This window comes from Thunnus maccoyii, chromosome 4 (genome assembly GCF_910596095.1).
Source record: "Thunnus maccoyii chromosome 4, fThuMac1.1, whole genome shotgun sequence".
In the NCBI taxonomy this organism is placed as follows: Eukaryota; Metazoa; Chordata; class Actinopteri; order Scombriformes; family Scombridae; genus Thunnus; species Thunnus maccoyii.
Window position 1 is genome coordinate 30,766,825 of NC_056536.1, and position 22,990 is coordinate 30,789,814.

General features: G+C 39.2%; 1 protein-coding gene across 2 annotated transcripts in view; it reads left to right on the forward strand.

The window, feature by feature from the left end:
• Positions 1–22,990, forward strand: part of lama5 (laminin, alpha 5) — a 119,746-nt gene that overhangs the window by 29,726 nt on the left and 67,030 nt on the right. For both annotated transcript variants that reach the window (XM_042409250.1, XM_042409249.1), the window contains exons 3-6: positions 16,101–16,218; positions 19,541–19,659; positions 20,338–20,508; positions 21,818–21,915. In XM_042409250.1, the coding sequence (XP_042265184.1) occupies positions 16,101–16,218; positions 19,541–19,659; positions 20,338–20,508; positions 21,818–21,915 (506 nt within the window). The remainder of the gene's footprint in view (positions 1–16,100; positions 16,219–19,540; positions 19,660–20,337; positions 20,509–21,817; positions 21,916–22,990) is intronic.

Sequence of the window (22,990 nt, forward strand, 5' to 3'; positions counted from 1 at the left end):
CATACGTTTGCGGATTGACAAAATGCATTCCTCACCCTCTCAACACATAATAAACCATCATATAGACATGTCCGAACACCTAAACTTAACCTTAACATCATTCTAAAGCCTAGTTTTAACTCTCTAACATCCTCTTTGAAGAATCAGCTACTGGCCAAGTCTGTTTACGCATAAAAGGAATTCGACCGGACGAAATGTCCTCACTTTCCAAAGAATATCCTCTCTCTCAAGGTCTAAAAAAGTACAAGAAGAGCACACACACACACACACACACACACACCTATAAAGAGAGGGTCTTTCTGTCAACTAAAACATCCAACAGTAGGCTTTGGCTACACAAACACAGACATGGGGAGTGCAGGAGTTTCCACATCCTGAGGGGATGTTGAACTGTCAGACTAAGTTGTGGATCAGGGCATCAATCTGTAGAAGAGCTCAGAGGATGAACTGTTCCTCCTCTGTCGCCTCCCTCCCCTCCCTTCCCCTTCCTCTTTCAGTCTGCTCTTCCACCATCTTTTTCTCATCCCTGCGTTCACACTTTTTATTCTGCTGTTTGTTCATTTAAGCAATTAGCTCGTGTTTTCTAGATGGGGAGTTTTTGCACTCAGGTGGAACAAAGATGCTTGAAACTGCAAGTTTTCTTCTGCAGCTGTTTGTTGTTTGTTAGAAAGTACAATTGTAGTTCAAATCGGCTGTAAGAAATGCAGAATTTTATGCTTCAACGAATCAAAAAATATATTTTTTATCACTTAAATCTGTTAGTTAAATAATGTTTTTGTTTAGGTTTGTTTTCTTGTATTTCATTTTATGCTTTTATGAACATGCAAAAATAACAAATGTACATAATCTGTAACTAAAACACTTCATAGACAGTAAAGTTCATCATCATTTTCAACTTAAAGTTACTGCACTGGATTTATTTTCAGCCTTTTTGCTAATATCTTGTCACCAAAACTCCAATATTTGTTTTCATGCTCTCGTAATTTCTTCAATAAGTGAATCTGAACACATATAAAAATAAATACAACTGAACTTGCAGCGGCAGTAGCAGAACAGGTGTGACCACCCTCCCTCCTCCTCACTCCTGCCTTCCTCTCCTCTTCTCCTCCACTTCCCTACATCCCGTCCTTGCTCTCTATCTTCCCTCTCGCCCTCTTTCTCCCTCCCTCCTTCCTACGTCTGTTCTGATAAGAATTCTGTGAGAAGAGGCCTCAGTCGGTATTTCCATGACCAGAGTCGTCTGTCTTATCTTGTCTCCTCTCCTTCTCCTCCTCTTACTCGTCCTATCTTCTCCACGTCTGCTTTTCTTTTCTCACTATCTTCACCACTCTTCTTCTCGCTGTCTTCGCCCTTACATCTGTCACCTCGCTTCTTCTCTCTGTCACCTTTTTTCCGCTTTTATTTAATTTCGTGCTCCCTCCTCTTTGAGGTCATGATGTCTGAACATTGGAAATGCAGATGTTCATGAGATCTTTTTGGCCCGAATCTTGTTTCCTGTGCAACAGCTAATGTTATGCTAATATTATTAGCATCATTTGCAGACTAGTTAAAATAGAGCGTCTGATATTGTGAGTGCAACTTTGCAAATATTTTTTTGCAAAAGTGCAATCATCTATGTTACAGAAGCACGATGCATGCAACAAAAACAAAAAAATATAGATGTTTTGTCAGAATTCAAAAGAATATTTTAAAAATTATAACTTAACAGTTTGTAATTACGTCTACTAGACTCCATAAACTACGACTTCTACATCTTGTAACCATGAGAAACCCTAAAGAGGAAGAAATCTCATAAATGTGAGAAAAAGATCTCATAATTAGTAGATACTGATCTAATAATTGATAATAATCAGAAAAAGATCTCATAAGTCATTACAACAAGTCAAATTTACAAGAAAACTAGAGTCATGTTATGTGTGATAATGTTGAATATGACACATGAGATCAGCTGGAGGTTTCCTAACAGAGTTAAAATATTGATCAGATTTCCAACTTTCCATCCACTGCATTATTCCTCGTAGGAAGTCAGTATTTCCGACTTTGTGACATCCCTGGAACGCAGCCTATCACCAAGTCTTAACCAAGCTTTTCTTCTCTTGCCCCGACATGTGAGAGATGCTGGCATACGGGTATGTGCAGAAGTTTAAACACTGTTCAAACCGGCGTGAAGATGGAAAGATAAACACAGAGTCTGTAATCTTAACATTTCTGAAGCGTTTTTAGAAACACTGAGATCACTGGTTGAGCATGTATGGGCCGGCTGCATGGATGTATAGGCGCGGCGGAGGTGTGAAGGTGCAGGCTGTCTTCTTCTACTGTGCATCTTTAGCCTCTGGGCAAGTGAAATGCCACCTGGAGAGCTGTGTGGTTGGAAACATGCAGGCTGTTATTAGCTACAGTTGTCTAAAAGTGTCGGTTGGGTTTCTTCTTCCTTCATTTACAGGCCTGTAGGTAATATGTAGCTCCAGGTGACACCGTTTATGTTATAGTGAAGAAAAAGACATAATGAAGACAATACAGTAAACACAGTGGCTGCTGATAAGTGACCAGGGATTAGATTTCTTTTTGATATTATCACAGTTTTTTTGAGGAACATTAATATTTTATTAAATGTTGAATGTTCACGTGGACTAAGACCCCTGTTAGCCTAGCGCTTATAGCTCAGTTAGCCTTGAGCTAATTTTCCATCATCACTTTGAATGTGGGATTTTCCCACCTTTAGCCCGAGGCTAACTAAACCCCTCTCCGGACCAGAACTGTGTCTCAAATCGCTTCACTTCTGTACTTACGCTTAACATTTTGAGTGCATAAGTGCGTTCACACTGAGAAGTATGGAAAAATGCAGTGCACTGTGAGTACCCGATGGTGCACTTAAAACGGTCAAAAAGTTGAGTGTGGAACCATGGACACTTCTCGCCCTTAATGGTCGCCATCTTGGCTACAAAGCCGAAGGGGAGGGACCGCTTTTCAAAGTGGAAATGGCGGCCGAGTACGTTGTAACTACGGTGAACATCGCCACATTATACAAATTTAAGTTATACATGTGTTTTTTAGCACTAAGCACCACTATACTGTTGTCAGATATAAGCCATCAGTATGTTTTTTGGGTTATTTTAGCAGTCTGTAATGATTTGGTTCAAGCGAACGATAACGCGAATGCTAACGCTAGCTAATGCTAATTTGCGATCGTCATTTCCGGTGAGTGCACAACGGCTGTGTTTGATTTTAGACGACACTACCCTGTCAAAATCCGCGCACTACGCCAGTAATATATAGTGTACACAGTGTACTAACAGAAGTATGTGATTTGAGACACAGCTCAGGTTTATCTCTGTCTTTTAAAGAGGTCATATTATGCCCCTTTCCCAGTTTAATATTTTCATTTTTGTGTTCTATTTACAAACATTTGCATGTTTTTATGGTCAAAAAGCACCTAGTTAGAGCTATAAAAGCCATGGATGCAGCTCCTCTGCCTCACTCAGTCTGAAACAGGCAGTTTTGTTTGTGTCTGCTCAATGCCCCTCTCTTCTGATTGGCTGACTTTTTTATGAGTGACGCATGCCCAGGCCAACCACAGCTGACTGTAGCAAGGAAAAACCAGGACTCTGAGTAAAACTCACCGTTAAATTGCAATGGCCACCACTGAGGATAATGTTACCCAACAGTTAATAATGATAATAAAGTAATAGAAGTGTGTAATAGTTGAGTGTAAAAGTTAATTCTTGACCTTGGAAACAACATCTCGCTCAAAGTCCACTTATTAGCTTTCTCCAGAAAAATCTAGTTAGCGCAATAAGTTTAAGCTACATTTATGGGCCGGACAATAACGTATCCTGACGTGGTGTCAAATCAGCATTACGGTTGTTTTTACACAATCATTCATTTTGTTTCAAGCATACTGAACCCCCAACTCCTTCAATACAAATGGACTGAAAACAGGTCATTAAGGCTCTTCGGTTGTGTCGGAGGATAAATCACTCCGCACAGTGGGAAAGTCAAAGCCTTTGCTTTGATAGCTACAGTATCGTTTTCAGCCCAGCAGTGTTGTCTTCACTTATAATTCAACAAGACAAGTTTTATAGAAGTGTGAAACAGTGAAACCTGAAACAGCCAGAATATGTCCTCACTGAAATCTAAAGAGCCGTGAGAGTTTTCTCTCCAGACTCCCGGGCAGGAATTCTGTCCTGGAATTCTGGAGGAAGAGTAGACAGACATTCCCGAACCCCTGGAGAGAGAGAGACCAGCTGAGGTAGAGACAGAAATGTATTTCCTCTTCCAATATGGTTGACATCTCTCTGACGAGCATTTGAAGTAGATGTTGAGCTGTTTCACTAAAACTTTGACCTGCTTGAGGTTCCAGAAGAAAAGTCAGAGGAGGGCTAAAGTTTTGGGAACGTATCCTCAAGGGATCTTGAATAAATGTAGCACATTTCATGGCAATCCATTAAATAATTCAAGTCATTTTACTCTGAACCACAAATGTTAACGTCATGGTGGCAGAAACATTGACGGAAAAGTCCGTAGGATTCATCCCCTGTACAAAATTTCATATTAATTCATCCAATAATTGTTAAGGTATTTCAGTCTGAATCAAACTGATAGATCATAACTGTGGAAAAATGTGTGGATGACTGATTCATCCTGTCACAATTTCTAAAATAGACCTCATGACTTTTAACTGGATTTTTGTGGCAGACTGGGACTTTAAATGAGGATAAAAACATAATCAGGGACGAACAACTGAACCTTTTGTGAAGTGTTATTTGTTTTTGATGAACTGGACCTGATTTAAAATCCTTAACTGATTCATACACATATAAAAACTCTATTTGTTTGCCAGTAAAGAGCATCCATTCTTTATTGTACTCTGGCATCACAAGAATCCTTTTAATGCTAATGAAGCCGCTGAGAATATAATCCTGAGTGTGTGTCTTGAAACAAGAGATATTTAAAGAAAGAGAAAGATAAAGAAAAAGAGGAGATGACTACATGTTCGGTGGAGGAAAGAGGAGAGACACTTAGATTGACTTGGAATGTCAGGAATGACCCTCGATCTTTGGGAGCTGTCCAAGCCTGACACACACACACACACACACACACACACACACACACACACACACATTTATATATATATATTCTTATACTGACTCATAAACATAGCAGTTGCCATCCCTCCAGAGAAATTCACTGACACACTCTACAAGGAATAAATCAACTTTCCACCTCTTTTTTGTACTGGAGATTATGTGTGTGTGTGTGTGTGTGTGTGTGTGTGTGTGTGTGTGTGTGTGTGTGTGCGTGTGATATTACAACAGCTGCTCCTCAGTCTGGCACCACTGGATCTGTGTGCAGAGACAGAGTGAGACAGATTACACCCTGACAGATAAGTGACAGATAATAAGAAGAAGTCAGTGGAAACAGGAATGAATGGATGGATGGAAGGTTTTATGTTTTCGAGGAGTGTCGGGAGGAGGGAAAAAAAAGCGTCAAGTTAAGCTTTTTACATTTCACATCTTGCCCGTGTTAATTCTGACACTATTGCGTGCAGGTATTATTCACTCTTATCCGGTTTCAAAGAGAAAAAATAACTTTTGAGTTTCTGTGTTTCGTCAGTTAAAGTGTTATTTTCGTTTGTCAAGAAGCTGACGCGTCACATTTTGCAGATTTGTGCAAGAACTTTAACGTGAAGATTATAAAGTTATAGGTTTTTTACTCTGAGAAAGACATGATATGTGTTTGGATTTAGTTGTTGCACATACTTAAAGGCTTTAAATATAACTGGATGCTCCAGATTTCATCACTCCAGAGTCATTGTCCTGTCTTTGCGTTGGCTGTTGCATGGAAAAAGCTTTTCAATTTGTCTTTAACATGTTGTTTGTTGAAATAAAATCAAATTTTGCATAATAAATAACTTAACAATTAATCAGTTTTCAATTAAATTATTAATTTTCTCTGTGGATTAATTGACTTTGTTGCAGCTCTACTTGCAAACTTTGCCAGATGCTGATCAGACTCAATCTCTAGTGGATGGATAAATATGTGCAGTGTTTCCAACTATATTCATTCTGCAGTGGTGCTGCTAAAAATGTCACATTATCATTAATATCAATGGGCTACTAATGATCTTCATTTGCACACTGTGGGAGCATGATAACACCCTCATCGACTAGTGCATCAAATCCCAGAATCCTCCCTCTCCTCATTCTTAGAAGGACGTCTACGTGAAAGGTTATAAGAGTAGCGTAGCTGCTTTAAGGAATAGGGCAGTGCGTAATGTGCGTGTAGCGAGTGTGGCGGCAGAAAAGTGACGGTGGATGCGAGCGGAGCAGAGGAAAAGGCTGCAGCGTGTCAGTTAATAAATGCTGCAGCTTCTCAAGACTAAGACAAGTCTTTCCTCACCTGCTGGAAAAGTGAAGGAGGGTTAGCTCTGAAGTTAGCAACAGTGGGTTAGCTTAACCTGACCAGGCTCACTTAAGGTGGACTGACCTTTTAAGATGGACCAGTTATTCTCATTTTGGTGTCAATCTCTGCTGCTCTGTAACAGAGGATCTCTGAGTTCTCAGCCGCTGCCCCCCCACCAAAGCCAAAGCCAGTCAACTTAGGGGAAACACTGTATTTATTAATATGACCTATGAGATGGGTATATGTTGTCATGCTTTATTAAAATAATCTTCCAGTGAGTCATTTTTTTTCTTAAGCAATAACACGGATCACGACACATTGGTCCTTTAAATCTCTTGTATTCTGACAGATGCAGCTGCAGCTCCGTGTCTCCTTTACAACAGGCTTTTATTCTCTAAACCCTGTATCTTATCACCCTCTCTCTCTCTCTCTCTCCCTCCCTCCCTCTCTCTCTCCACCTCTGGACACATTTCCTAACACACACACACACACACACACACACACACACACACACACACACACACACACACTCTAACACTCTCTTTCTCAATTCTGACGCCCTCAAGACGCCAGAATAATCTGCCCATCCGCCTGGCTTACTGTCGGAAATATCTCACACGCGCCTCCACACACACACACACACACACACACACACACATAGAAGAACATCTGTCTGTGCTGTGTGGTGTCAGTACATGTATGTGATGTTAAAGACTGCGAGCTGTGATTTAAGAGCTTTTTTTCTCCAGGGACACAAACTTTAACGGCTCAGTTTGGATGGATTCCAGTACATTGATAGTACATTTAGAGTGCATTTAGAGTGCATTAGTGCTGGAACGAAGGATCGATTAATCAGTTAATTGATGACTGAAAGTTTGTCAATAGCAATAGCAAGTTTATCATTGCAATTATGATCATCCCTTAATTGTTTAAAGTAATTTAACAACCTTAAATACTAAAATTTAAAAGTTTCAGCTCAGTTTCATGTTGCTAAAAATGTACTTTACAGGACTTTTCTTCCTGTTACACTTAAAGACTAAATAATAACTTAATCAACTGAAAAAGTATACAAGCACACTGTAAGTCAAGGTTCTCTTACTAGCTTTAACAGAGCTTTTGACTGTATCTCATGGCCTTCCTGTGATTCGCTGAAGAAGACGCTGTGAGATAACAGTCCAAAGCTGCAGAATAATCTCATTAGTAAACCTTGATGTGAGATATTTCACAGATATAGTAAGTTCATACCATCACTGAGCCTGCAGAATCTTGAAAACTGTTATTTAAATAGCAATTGATTTATCATGAAGAAAGAAAAATGATATTTTTAAATAAGAACGACACATTTCTCTGGTTGTAACTTGTCAGTATTTGCTGTTTTTTTTGTTTTCTATGAATGTAAATTGAACATCTTTTGGGTTTTGGGACTTTTATTTTGACACAACAAGACATGAAGACGAGATCTTCTGGGGAAATGTAACTGGCTTCATGAGGAAATTACAACAATGTGAAGAAATACTCATTTCAAGTCTTATTAGGATTTAATTTGATGTCATTACTGCACTGAAGGTTTTAGAGATAACAGCTAAAGTGTGTCCTCTAGATACACACACACACACACACACACACACACACACACACACACACACACACACTTTCAGCGTTGTCAGTGATGTCATGGGTTGATTGGCAGTCGTTCACAGCGCTGTGTTTTCTCTGCTCCGGTTTTCTGACAGGAACGTTTATTAGCTGTCCAAACTTCTCTCTGTCTATATGTCTGTCACACGCTGTGATACTGCACTATCTCAACACACACACACACACACACACACACACACACACACACACTGTTATAATGCATAATGACAGTGTCCAGCTCTGCCCAGAGTGTCTTTTTCTGGAGGCCATTTGGGTAAATTTCCTGTCTGTCTCCTCCAGTCATCCATCCGTTCTGTCTCTCAGGTGTTCTTTTCCTCTGTAGAGTCACAATATATTTACATTCATTAGATTTATTTCAACAATCATATCACTTTCATATCGGATTTTTACAGCTTTTCCATTACAGCCGCCCCGCAGAGACCAAACTTTTCTTTTCTTGGAGCCAGAAAACGGTTGATTAGATTTTGGAGGTGATCCAACATTGTGGGATATCAGCCGTTAGATTTTTTTATCATTACTTAACGCTGAAACTCACAGAACAAAAGGTTCTGATTTCAAAGCCCCAAAGGTACGTTTAGATAGTAAAAACATCAATTTGACTTGATACTCTGACGTAAAAAGAAATGATGTGTTTGAGTGAAGCAGTAAATCAGAGAATTCATCTTGCAAAGACTTATTTAGTAATAATAATTTATTTATAAAGCACTAAACAAGTTCTTCACAGATATAAAAACAGAAAATACACATTAAAATGAAAGTTCAATGCAATCAAGAAATAGATAAAGATAGATAAAGAGATAGATAAATAAATAAAAAGATAAATAAATAAAAAGTAAAGTAGACGAATAAAAAGGAGTAAAAAAAACTAAAAAAAACTAAAAAGCAGTTCAAAATGTTGTCTTTTGAAGAGGATGCTTGGCCTTGGCATCTGCTAAAAGATTAAAATCTTATTAACTGTGTTTCATGGTTTACAGAAGCATCTTGTTTATGTGTATAAAGAGAAATGAATATATAGTAATATGTACAAAATGTTGTGAAATCTGAGGATTTAGCCTTTTTTTCCCCCATAAAAGTGCAAAAAATCATGACCAGACTTTGTCTCAACAGGTGACTTTTAAAGTTAATCTGTCCGTGTTTATCTCTTCAGGGTTTGTACATGTTAAAGTGTCTCCTCCCTCCATCCCTCCTCCATCCCTCCTTCATCCCTCCATCCTTCCCTCTGTCCCTTTGTTATGTGTCTCCCTGTCTTATCTCCATGGTTACCTGAGGCACCGGGAATGTGGTGCCACCAAGGAATGTGTACAATTATTAAACCAGCCAGGGGCCACACACACACACACACACACACACACACACACACACACACACACCTGCATTCCTCAGACATATACACACACACACACACATCTATATCACAGCAGCATCTATACTGCATGTACACATTCAAACAGTGTCTGCTGTCAGGGGTCAGTTAGTATAGAGTTAATAAGTTAAGATGTTGATATTTTATAATTTGCATGTTGACATTTATTATACTTTTTGACTTCTAGAGAAACTACCAGAAAGTCACTTTTAGGAAGGAATTGTGCGAGAAAGTTTGTATCAGGTGTCCAATCAGGTGTCTAATTTTGAGAATCACACACACTGAGGTCATACGTGTCCATTTAGAAAACATGAAATATTAAAGAGTCATGTGACTTAAACTCTGATGGGATGTTTATAGATCTTTGATTTAGCCTTGTATAATCATCCTGGATCACTGGGAACCATCTGAGTTGACTGTTGTCAAGCTACAACTAGAAGAAATTTGGTTAAAAAAAAAATTACTACTATTATTACTAAATATTATTACTTATAACCTAATTTTACATACAGCCAAGCCACAACAATCTTTTCATTTATGTATTTTTACCTTTAAATAGCACTCATGCGGTCATATTTTTGACATATTCAAAGTGTTTTAGCTTGTGAGAACTCTGTTACAATGTAACTGATAATTAAAGGGAACATCACCTCGTTAGCTCTCCAATAATGGTTACTGATTTTGTCTTTCATGCATTTAAATGTTATGTTAGAAAGAAGAAAGGGTAGACAAAATAAAATAAAAAAACTTGCAAAATTGTGAATACCACATCAGTGTATTTATCATTTAAAGCCGTTACAGTATTTTATATTCATTATCTCCATGCTGTTGTTATATGTGGTTAGTGAATATATACTGTAGCCAGGCACATGTACGCACTATATCACCATTATTACAAAACAGTATAAACAGTAGTAGCTGCTCGGCCTCAGGTTCAATAACTGGGCCTTCTGATTATCTCCACTCTCATTCATCCTGCTCTTATCCGGTCTGCACTCCCTTCTGTCACCACGAATCATGAATCATCGTAGAGCTTAACCTCTTCACGTATCGTCCTTAAGGACACGGCGCTGCTGTTGTGGAGAGAGTCCGGACGTGCGAGGTTTACGTGATGAAGTCATGCTCGTGTCTTTGTCTCTGGCTTCGCTAAGTGCACTTTTAGTAGCTTGTATAGCTGTTTGTATGAGACAAAGTGGTCTCTAGATGGTCTTTGATGGCTGGACTCTGCGCTGAGTTGTGAGGACGGGGGCTGTCAAAGAGAGAAGCTGTCTCAACACTGACTCATAACTTCAACAAAGAGCGTTTACTGTAAACCTTTTTAGTTTCTTTTTGTGTTTTTTCAGTCGTATCCAACAAAAAAGTTTCTTCTCTACTGTTTTCTTTCCTCGTTCTCTCCATCATTTCCCCCCCTCCTCTCTCCCTCCCTAGCTTTGACCTGTTGCTGTCTGTTCGTTGCCGTGGTAACAACGCTCTGATTGATGGGTCTGCAGGCAATTCAGGGAGGCTGACCTGGGAGGCCGCCACTAATCCATAAATCCTATGGAGGTGTGTGCGTATTGGGGGAACAAGGGGTCAGCAAAAACTTTTGTTGAATGTGTGTAAGCGTGTGTGTGTGTTTGTGTGTGTGTGTGTGTGTGTGTGTGTGTGTGTGTGTGTGTGTGTGTGTGTGTGGGCCAGGCAACAGACTGGCTCCCACCGAGAGCTGGAGACAGACAGCTGAGAGAGTGACAAAGAGTAGTCGTGGTTTAACTTTGCTTTTTGCATAAAGTGACACCTTTATGTCACACCAGCGGGGTTTTCCAGAGCTTGTGATTTAAAAAAAAGCAAATTTCCCATAAATCTCATCTACTATAAAGGCTGCATCTACACTTCCTGGTAAAAGATTCCTGATTCATCATGAAAATTTGAAATATTAAATGGAATGTGATACTTTCAAATCGGTTTTTGTGCTACGTTCGTGTGCAACTGTGTGCTCAATTTGCACGTCTCCTGGGGCTTTATGAATCTAAAGCGTATAATGACAAGAGAGGAAAAAGGAGACTGGAGGGAAATAAAGAATTTCTGGTGAGTTCTGAGTTCAATCAGAGGTTTAACTGAACACAAACACAGGAACACTCCCACTGACTCGGTCGGTGTGTTTGTCGCTAGCTAATTTACAGCTAACATATGAGTTAGTGGGTATTTTGGCTGTTTGAGGCGAATAAACAAACGATCCAGCAGTTAAAATCAGGGTGAAACTTTGCTTTACATTCTGTCTGAACACACCTCCAACCTCAGCTGTCGTAGGGACCATTTCCACCAAAATTAATACTTACATTCACCATCTAAATAAACATTTTTCATTCACCGTTTTCATATTATCTGAATTGTCGGGGATTTCAAGACTTTTTACTTAATCTGGTGTCTCCAAACATAAAGATAAGCTTTACCCTAACACGGCTCAGCCTCCGGCCTCAGACACAGAGTCTGCTTCTTCCCTAAAATCACAGACTACAGATGTTGACTGTAGAAACACTTGACGTTTATCTGATCGGAGAAGAGACAGAGAGAGAGAGAGAGAGAGAGAGAGAGAGAGACCTGCACCGGGACTCGCTCTCCCCCCGATGCCTCCGTCGTCTGTCTCTCTCTCTCTCTCTCTCTTTTCACTCTCCTCACACCCTCTTCCTATCGGACCGCCACCGCCAGAGGAAAATAAATAGATATATATATACAAATATTCAGATACTGATTTTTGCCGTTCGAATACCATGGCAACAAACGGAGCTTTGAAGCCTCAGAAGTTTATTCATTGGTTTATATGCAAGTTTTTGGTTGAAAGCAAAGGAATCCAAATGGCTCTTTTAAAACTAGGTGGCCAAAAATATTGGATGTAGACAAAGCTGGGGTTTCGTGTCTTGCAGGTGTAAATGTAGGCAAAGTAGATCGTTGCCTTGACGATTAAAGACTACATTTTTCACTACACTTTCTTTCAGTTTGTTACAGAAGTCATACCGACACGTTCAAAGGAGGGAGCCATCGCAGTGGATGATTATCAACGTCAAAGCGCCGCAGCTTTGAGTCAGGACAGAAGTTCAGTTCAGAGCAGATCACCTGATTTTTTTTTTTTTTTTTTCTCTCGCATGTTCAGTCGTGTGTTTCCACTTAGAAACGTCTTCTGTTCAGAAGGATCTGCTCAGAGTTCGCTCCCTGAACAGGTCAAAATTTAACCCTGAGATCAGTGGAATGCTTCTGGATTTTTCTTTCAATATCTTCGGGCCCCCGAGGGACGTGTAGAGGCCTTGCTTTCTGTTTCCTGTCCTTCAGATCTCTCTCTCTCTTACAAACACACATGTACACATATTCTTATATATATATATATGTGTGTTTGGTGAAGCCTCCGTCTGTTGTTGAGCCGAGGTTTGGTGGATACATATGAAGTAGAATTCTTTCATTTGATCATCTAAAAACAAAGTTACAGCGGATAAAGAAATCTCTAATAACCATTTTATGATTTAATTATTTGCTTCTTGTTCATATTGAAAGATATTCCAACATAGTTTGTGTCTTTTAGGGGAATGAAAGACACATTTTACTCACTTTTTACTCAGTTTGAGTCTTTTTATTGTTTCTGAAGTTGTCGAAATTACGTCAGAAGTGTGATTGGAAGGTGAATAATTATTCTTCTATTCTTTCTAGTAACGGAGTACAAATGGTATGGTAGGAATGGAGGATTGATGGATGAACTCGAGTCTCCTCTGTCAACAAGAGAAAAGATGACACGTTCCTCTCCTCCTCCGTTCCTTCATCATCCTTTCCTCTCATTCGTCAGCCTGAAACACACACTTGTGGCATTCCTCAGTGATGGAGGAGTAGTTGTAGTGTTTGTGTGCTTTGCGTGTTGTCGTCACCTCAGACAGAGCTGGCCCGTCAAAAGGAGGAAGTCTGGAGATCACAGGCCCAACTCAACTGTGATGGATGATGAAAGAGAGAGAGAGAAAGAGAGAGAGAGTGTGTGGTGAGACAAAGAGCAGCTTGAACTTGTAGGAACATGAACAGAAAGTGGTTTTTTTTTACACACAAGCAGTTTGTCTACATCAGCTCCGTGCAGCTTTTACACTGTAAAGTCTAATGTTGCGTCTGTTGCATCAGGACTGTATGTGTACACAGAAAATGTACATTTGAAGGCACCGCAGACACATTCGGAGGCAGTGGAAGGAGATAAACACGTTCAGATAGATACAGTTTTGCTCTTTGAAGCAGCAACAGAGAGAAATGTTTCACATACCTGGAAATTTCTCCCAACAAATTTTACAGCTGTAAAAATGCGTTTGTTCTTCTCCACAAAAGTTAAATTCCTGCACAGTCCCTGTTGTTGCAAGAAATGCAAATTTATTTCAAGAATGTCTCATCGACTGTCTCATCTCGTACTTGTGAAGCCATTAAAAAGGCATCTTAGCATTAAATATTCATTCAGTATGTGTGATAAAACTTCAAGGAGGATCTGGAAGAAGCAGAATCTATAAAAAAGATATATAAAGAGATGTCAGTGTGAACCATTGTTATATATATATATAACTTTGAAACATTACAGCTCAAGAGACAATGACGTAAACTGTAAAATATTAAAGAAGTATTAAAGAAAATTATCAAAGAAGGAAAAAAAACAGCACAACATACAGAAGAAAATTGAAAAAAAGGTCAAATGTTTGAATATAAAATGACAGAATCAAAGCGACATGTAGCTTTGTGCTTCAACCTATCGACCGTTAAAGCCGAGGCTCTGAAACACTCGTTTGCATCTTTAGACTTTAAATCATAATCTTTTAAAAAATGAGGAAAAATGGTGGTTGTCTGGTTGCATTTAAAATTAAAGATGTCACGTAGAAATGTTTCAGGCTTCACCCTAAAAGTCAAAAAGTACCCATCGTCAAATCACTTGATCCTGATTCTGAGTCCTACATTTCATGAATGATGTCATCAAATCAATCACTTTATTTGTCCCCTGAGGAGAAAAAAATGGTTGTGTAGCAGTGAATCAAATGTTCCTGTAAACTGTCAAACTGTTCTCACCCTCAATTTATTTAATGAAAACAAGAAAGAAACGACAGATTTTTAATGTTAGAAAAAGTGTTGACTTGTGAGATATTTCCTCTGTCTATAATAAAACACAGTTTCATGTATCATGAGGAATATTTTGGCATCAAGTGCAGCATTTAAACTCAAATATTAAGTCAAGAACCCAAGAGAGATGATAATGTGAATAGTTTCAATTACTTACATACATACTAAAATCATCACAGCTATCAACACACACACACACACACACACACACACACACACACACTCAGAGGAGGCGATCGTGATTCGTTATAATGTTATTATGTGCGTCATTATGTTATTTCAGTGTGTTCTGTTTCAACTGGGGAGTGATTTCAAGGTCTGACAGACAAAACAGTGCAGCTGAGCTCTCTCTCTCTCTCTCTTTCTCTCTCTCTTTCTCTTTCTCTCTCGCTAAACCCATGAGAGCAGTTTGTCATCGCCGTTTAACCAGCCTCAGGGCCTTTCAGGAAATGAATGAGGGATGACAAACGAAAGAGAGAAGAGGCTACGGTCGAGCTGAAACCAGAGAGTCTCTATGTGATGGAGAGTGTGTGATGAAGGGAGCATCTGGTGCTCATTAGTGACAGGAATCAGCTTTTTTTTTTTTTTTTTGACTCATGACATGTAACACGACGTGATAGATCGAGACGTACTGTAGTTGGTTTTGATGTGACGTCTCCTCGGAGGGGAGAAGTTTCACAGGTCAACCGTTCGGGGTCGTCGCAGGGGTCGACGAGGCGGCTCGCTTTTCCTGTTGTTTTCTCTTCTCTTTACCCGCTTTTTTTTTTGTTTCCCCTTTAATTTCTCATCCTTTCTTTTCCTCCTCTCTCAGCTTTGTGTCTCTGCTCTCTAAATGAACATTTAACTCCATTTTAAATCTTAATTAAACATATTTTTATCCATGAAGGATGCATTATCCCTCACAACCAATCAGTCAAAGTCACAAATGGTCGAATATCCATCATTTTCATCCTTTAATTCTTGCATCAACAGCTCTGATTTTAAAGGCTGAGATTAGAGTCAATCAATCAAAAGAAAGATAATCAGCAACGATTTTAATAATTGATTAATTGTTTCAGTGGTTTTTCAAGGAAAATACACCAAAAATCCTTTTTAAATGTGAGGGTTTTTTGCTTTTCTGTGTTTTGTATCGTTGTAAAGTGAATTCTTGTTGGGTTTTAGACCGTTGGTCAAACAAAACAAGATATTTGAAAGTCATCTTGGGGGCTCGGAGTAATTAATGGACAGTTTTTACAGACCTTTTTTGACATTTTATAGACTGAATGATTGATTGATAATGAAATATTGTTAGTTGCAGCCCCAAAGTTTTGTAAAAAACTGAGCTTCTTCTGTGATTTTTCTTGTGATGAATGCATGAATAAAGAAACAGAAACTGGTTCTATTCCTTTCAAGGTGAATATTTTTATAAGTATTGATATATTTGTATTTGTGGTGTGTGTATTATTACCTCAGAGGTCATTTGTAATGTTGTGTAAATCACTCGCTTCATTTAGCTGCAATGTTCAGGAACAATCCAACAATAACTATGTTTGAATATGTAATTTAACAGGAATTTCTTCTTCTCTTTGTGTCTCTGCAGCTCTTTCATGTGGCTTACGTGCTGATTAAGTTCGCCAACTCTCCTCGTCCGGATCTCTGGGTTCTGGAGAGATCCATCGACTTCGGGTTGACCTATCAACCCTGGCAGTACTTCGCCTGTGAGTAGAAGCGCGCAGACACTATTCACCTATACATCACGTACATACACACGCGTGTGAGTCCAGATGTTTGGATATCAGGACCAAACCGAGTGAGATTCCATCAGCATCACTTCATGCTTTCCTAACCTCCCTCAGGGCGGGATTTAATTCTCCCTCTAATCTCAGAGTGAAACAGCAGCCCCGAGGGAAGGCGGCTGATTGGTTGATTGGTTTGTTGGTCAGATCGGAGGGGAGTTGAGGGGTTTGGGGAGAGGGGGGGGGTCATTACATCAAAGAGCTGCCAGCTGATTGGTTACGGCAGCTGTCAGTCCAGGTGAGCTGGAGGGGAATTCCAGGCATGTCTGCCAGCAGGTCGCAGCTTGATGTTTTACCTGAGTAAAACAGACAAGGTGGGGGGGGGTTTGGGTCGGGTCTGGTTCTTGTGTGTGTGTATGTGTTTTAACAGTAGTAGTGACCTGGCATTAATTTGCATCATTGAAAGCTGCTCCAGGTCTCCAAGAAGACTGGTAGATAACTGAAATCTTGATGGTTTGTAGGACATCTTAACTGTGAAATCCTTCAGTAAACTTCACCTTTACGCTGACGATTCACCTCAGTATGTTCTCACCGTTGAATATGTTGATGAAGGCTAATATACCAGTATACTCACAGGAGCTTAATCATTATGTTTACATGCACTTAAGTAACCAGGTTACAGTTTGCTTTCTCAAGAAAGCTGATTTCTGAAGTGTTAAGTAAACAAGAAACTTGATTTTCCCAGCTAAATTTCTCCTGGAGAGCACCGGCTTGTGTACGTCCATAACAATAGACTGCAGACAGAGAAAGCACATTATAGATCACAGATCATTACACGGTGCAGTATGTCCTCGTATTTAAAATGATTCCATCCAAACTGAAAACTGAAGCTAAAACAATGTTAACTGTCCGTTTGCCTGTCAGGCTGCTCCGACACGGACACACACACACCAAAAAAAAAAAGTTACCTGGTTACTGATCTGCTGCATGTATGTGTAGATTTACAGTAATGTGGTTGTTACGCCCAACCCTCGGTCGGCCCTACAACAATCCACCATTTACCCAATTTAAAACTCTTAACAACCTTGTAAAACACCCAAACCATGAGATTTATTAATGAAAAACATACAAAACAACCAGAACACTAAATAAATGCTGTAAACAATCAAAATACAACAGAAAAACTAAAAAACATAAAATCCCAGGCTGAGAGGAAAGACCAGCAGTCCACAATCAAGAAACCTCAACCTCTTCCTCACTGGGCCAGGTGCATCTCATTGTGGACTGATTGTAGATGGGCAGAGCAACAGACAGCAGGCAACACATATGAATGTGTAAATGTGTTCCCTGCACTGAATGTCTGTCTGCTCAGGGTTGTTCATACCAGAGAAAGAGGTCAGTGAAAATAGTAGATCTTGAACTTTCCTTAAAAAAAAAAAGAAAACAGTAAAACTGAGTAAAGTAAAAGACTATGCAGCCAGAAACCAGTCACTCTTTATTTTGTAGAGTACATTACCAAACACTTTCTGTTGTTTAGGAGTTGATCTTTTTCTGCTCTGATGTTTCAATTAATCACAAGTCTTAGTTATGTTGCGTACTTGCCTGAAAATGATTAATGTGTCAAACCTTCTTGGCCTAAAAGCATCCAAAAGCAGCTGAAATGAGGGTCAAACGATATAAGCTGTAGACTGACACCGGCTCACAGCTGACCTTAATCCTGCTAACTGGAGCTGATTTTCAGCTCAATCCTGCACTCCCAAAATCCAGCAGCCATGTTTGTACCAGAGCTGGATCACATGTGCTCATCTGATCATTGTTAACCTGACTCAGCTGACAACCTGGAGTCTTTACCTCCATCTTTACCTGAAAACTCAGCTTACTAAATAATTTGATGTTTTTAACAGTTTTCTCTTCACCAAGTTAAATAAACTGTACTATAGATGCATTTTATAGGTTCACATGACGACTGTGGAGCAGCATTGATGAAAGAAGCTTCTCCAACATGAAACAGTCTGAGAGAAGGCAGGATAGTAAATAATGAAGAATAAATCGGTGTTGACCTCAAAGCTGTAAATCTCAGAACCATTGGACTTGGCTGCAGCTGTTAGACACACACACACACACACACACACACACACACACATATGCACAAATAAACTCCAGTACGGCTGGATTTGGCATCTTGGCATTATAAAACCAGAGTTTCTCTCCTCCTCTTTGTCTTGTTGTTCACGGTTATTCACTCTCCTTCTATGTCAGGACGAATCTTAAGATAAAGTGAAACTATTGCAGGAATGTCTCTTCATGAAGAAACAATGTGACTTCTGACTCAGGCTGAACTTCTCTCTCTTACTGTCAAACATCCTTTTACAGTTTAATGAATTCATTAAAAGACTGTGGATGTCTAAAGCCAGAGAAACAGAACGATATTTATACAATGAAATAAAATTAGATGATCACTGAAACTTGACCTCACAACTGCTCGACATATGGAAAGTCTTTGTCACATTAGCATTTATATACTGGGAGCTTATTGGTAGCATACTTAACTCAACTTTTCTTTATACAGCACAGCACCTGAAACACAGTTTATCTTCACAGCACAGAGAGAGAAAGAAACAGAAAAAAAAAAGGAGAGAGAGCGATGAACACATAACATCTTTTTCATTAAGATCCAACCAACCGTGTAGACTCTCCAGATTGATATCTTTTATATCTGATTTCTGTAAAGCGGCTGAATTTTGGATTATTTCTATTGCTTTAAGAGTTTAGTTTATTAACAGAACACTAATCAGCTACAATTTTGATAATTGGTTGTCATTTTTCAAGAAAAAATGCTCCTTCAGAGTTACTGTTTAACGTCTTTATTGCCTAAATGATTCACTGATGGATAAAAAAAAGAAAATATATTCAGATCCTGCATTTGGGGTTTGAATCAGGTTTACAGCAGGCTGGGTTTAAAGAGTTATACCGTGTCGGTGTAGTCAGTGGACGCTGATTATTGTCACTTCCAGCTGTTGTGAAGTTGTAGCTGAGGTGTATATTTAAGGAGGGGTGTCGGGTTAAACATACAGCTCTACCGAGTCGGACCCTCCTCTAATTATTACACTGAGACACATCATTAAAATGCCACAAGATGGTTTAAACTGCTGAAGTTTTAACACGAGGGGACCTTCACACGCTTCCAAATATGTGGTTGTAACTGATTATAAGCTTTTCTTTTCTTCTCTCCTCCCTTTCTCTGACTCTTTCTCATCTGTCTGTGTGTGTGTGTGTCTGTGTGTGTGTGTCTGTGTGTGTGTAGCCTCTAAGTCGGACTGTATCGAGCGTTTCGGACAGAGGTCCATCGAGAGAATCAACAATGATAACGACATCGTTTGCACCACTGAGTACTCGCGTATAGTGCCGCTGGAAAACGGAGAGGTGAGTCTGTGTACAAAACACTCACATAATACTCCGTCAGTTCACTGTTTGGTCCATAAAATGCAAGAAAACAGTGAAAAAATGTGCGTCACAGTTTCCTAAAGTCCAAGGTGATGTCATCAAATTTCCTGTCCAAAATCCAAACATATTGAATTTACTATCACACAAGATACAGACTAGAAGCACAATCCTCACAAATAACAAGCTGGAACTGGGACATGGTTGGCAGTTTTGCTTTAAAAGTGACTTAAACAACTCAAACGTGAGGATTTGCTGCTTTTTTCTTGTCTTATTTGAAACTGAATATTTGGAGTGTTGGTTGGACATAAACAAGCGATTTAAAGACGTCACCTTGAGTTCTGGAAAACTGTGATGGACGTTCATTTTTCTCTAATTTCTGACATTTTATAAAACCGACAATTAATCAATTTCTTGACAAAAGAATCAGCAGAATAATCAATAATGAAAGAAATGGTTTGTTGCAGCCCTGTTGTTGTTTTGTCTTTTTTCAGAGATCAGGAACATCATTATAATTTTACTGTAAATCTGCCACAGATTGCAAAAAAAAACCCAAAACAACAAAACCAGTTTTGTGCTTGATTTGGTTGATGTTATCCCTCCCAGTGCTTACTGGAAATCTCAGGCTGTAATGTTTATGTTTTCCTCCTCTTCTATCAGATCGTGGTGTCCTTGGTGAACGGGCGTCCCGGAGCGATGAACTTCTCCTATTCGCCAGTGCTGAGGGAGTTCACCAAGGCCACCAACATCAGGCTCCGCTTCCTGAGAACCAACACGCTGCTGGGTCACCTGATGGGAAAGGCTCTCCGCGACCCCACCGTCACCCGAAGGGTAAAACAACGCAAGACATTGATTTAGTAATGATTGACAGCAAGAGCATAAGACTTACCTCTGAATATGACTTACATTATTGGCTGTTTGTAGCTCCATATATGTAAAAAATATGTTTTATGGATGTAAATATCAATTTTCTGATAGAGTATTTTAAGTACTTTACATTTATGAACTTCTTAATTCCGCTTAAATCACCCTAAGCTCCACATAGCTTTTAAGGGAAAAGGAAAGCTCCATTTATTCCACATCTTATGATAATATCACATACCATATCTGTACCTGCTTATTTTAATGAAGCTATGTGGCTTAAGGCAGTTCAGACTTTGCAGGTTGCAAAATGTGAGGTGCACTGCTTTTTTTGTCGAAGCCTACAATTTAAAAAAAGAACAGCTGGCTGCATCTTTTTTTAATTATTGCTAGGCAACCACTGAATCACCTGTACCTTAGCCTAACTGTTATTTTGCTGTGAGGTAAACTCAATCCAGGCCTGCTGCTTTCTATTCACATCATGGTAACTACGGTCGGTAAAGTCATATAGCTCCAAGTATCCAGCAACAGCTACCACTAGTTTGTCCTCCATGATTGTTGTCTCCACTTGTTATCATCACCATCACACAAGGCCCGCCTCTCATTTCATCCGATTGGACAATGGGGGAAAAAAACGCTAATAACATTAGGCATTTTTCTGCTCTGAGTTTTCTCAACATGAGGCGTTCAGGGCGCATAGTGCAACAAACGTGAGGCACTCAGCAACACAAAAGCAGCGAGCAAAAAGCTTCACTCTAATTGAAAACAATCAGAAAAAGCCTCCAAAGGGCTGCTAAAAAGTGTTCTGTCTGATCGGGGTTTAAATGTGTAAATGTTTTTTAATCTGGAGAATTTCAGCAAATGACATATTTGGTATTTCTGGAAACATGATTCAGGATTTTCACTATAATTTAAAGGAATAGTTTTGGGAAATATACTCACATGTATTTGCCATTTCGCTGAGATTCTAATGTGAAGATTGATACCACAATTGTTGATTAAACAATCAGCCTTGTTGGTAGGTGTATTTTTTAACTTTAGAAAGAGCCAGGTTAGCTGTTTCCCTCAGCTATTTCCCAAACTATTCCTTTTTTTTTTTTTGAGTTGTTGGTTTAACTTGCAAACGGCGGGTCCAGAGAGTTAGCATCAACAAATGAGAATCTGATGTGTCCTATATAGATCCAAAATTTGTGTTTAGCTTTAACATTTAATTAAAACATTATAAATGGCAACATGTTGGTAATGACTCATGTTGTGTACTATTATTATTTTTCTACAGTATTACTACAGTATCAAGGACATCAGTATCGGAGGACGCTGTGTGTGTAACGGTCACGCTGAGGCCTGCAATGCCAAGGAACCCAACGACCCCTACAAGTAAGACACAAATCTGCACCCAGCCTTCAAAGGACGAATGAATATCAGACACACAATCAGAGTGCACTGTCATGACTCACAGACCTGCAGAACACCAACATTGTTTTGACTCAACTTATGAAGTTTAGCTACGTGTGTGTGTGTGCGCGTGTTTGTTTGTATGCTCGACTGAACAAAGATGAAATCTCGGTAAACACAGCAGGTCATAAAAATGATTTATATGATATTACAGAGACTCAGATGCGTCTACCTGCTCACACACACACACTCATCTCTGCAAAAAACACATCACTAAATTTATGCCTCTGAGTTATGACTGATCTGAAGCACCATGGTTTTAATTATTCTGGTTGTGGTTTCATTGGGTGCCAGCTCTGTCTATCTTTACCTGCATACCTTTTAACACAAATAAGTGTTCAGGAACAAGTCAGAAATCAGTTTGAAAGTCTACAGATGGAAATCAAATTCAGGCCATTAGTGTCAAATCTGAAGCAGAAAGCTAAGTCAGAACAAATGAAGTGTCTAGTGCCAACTCGACATCTGTAATCAATTAAAATATCCTGTCAGTGGAATATTGCTCTTTTATTGGATGAAGGCCAGTGTCAGTTATGATTTCAGGTTACTTAAATACAAATTTACAATGCAAATTCACATTTACAGTCATTGAACGACATCTGAAAGTTTAGGCTCAAACTGATTCATTCTGTAAATAATCAGAATAATCAGAAGAACAATTGATCTAAACAAAATATAAGGGACAAAATGGACCAGAAATAAATATGTATGAAAGTATATAAAATTCTTGGAGTGGCATTTCCTCCACTAAAGTCCCTATTTTCTATGTCAGGACACTTCAGAATGCGTTTGTGGTTATATATCAGGGTCAAGGTGTGTTCAAATTTTTGTCAATTTTGTAAAGTGTGTTTGTAGTCAGTTTAACTCAAGGTTAATTTAGTTTCACTGGCATGATGATGGTGTATTGTTGCTAGAGTTAACTGCTGTTTAATATACCGTAAACAGCAGCTACATACAGTGTGTACATGCTACCTCTTGGTGAAATTTTATGGCAGCTACG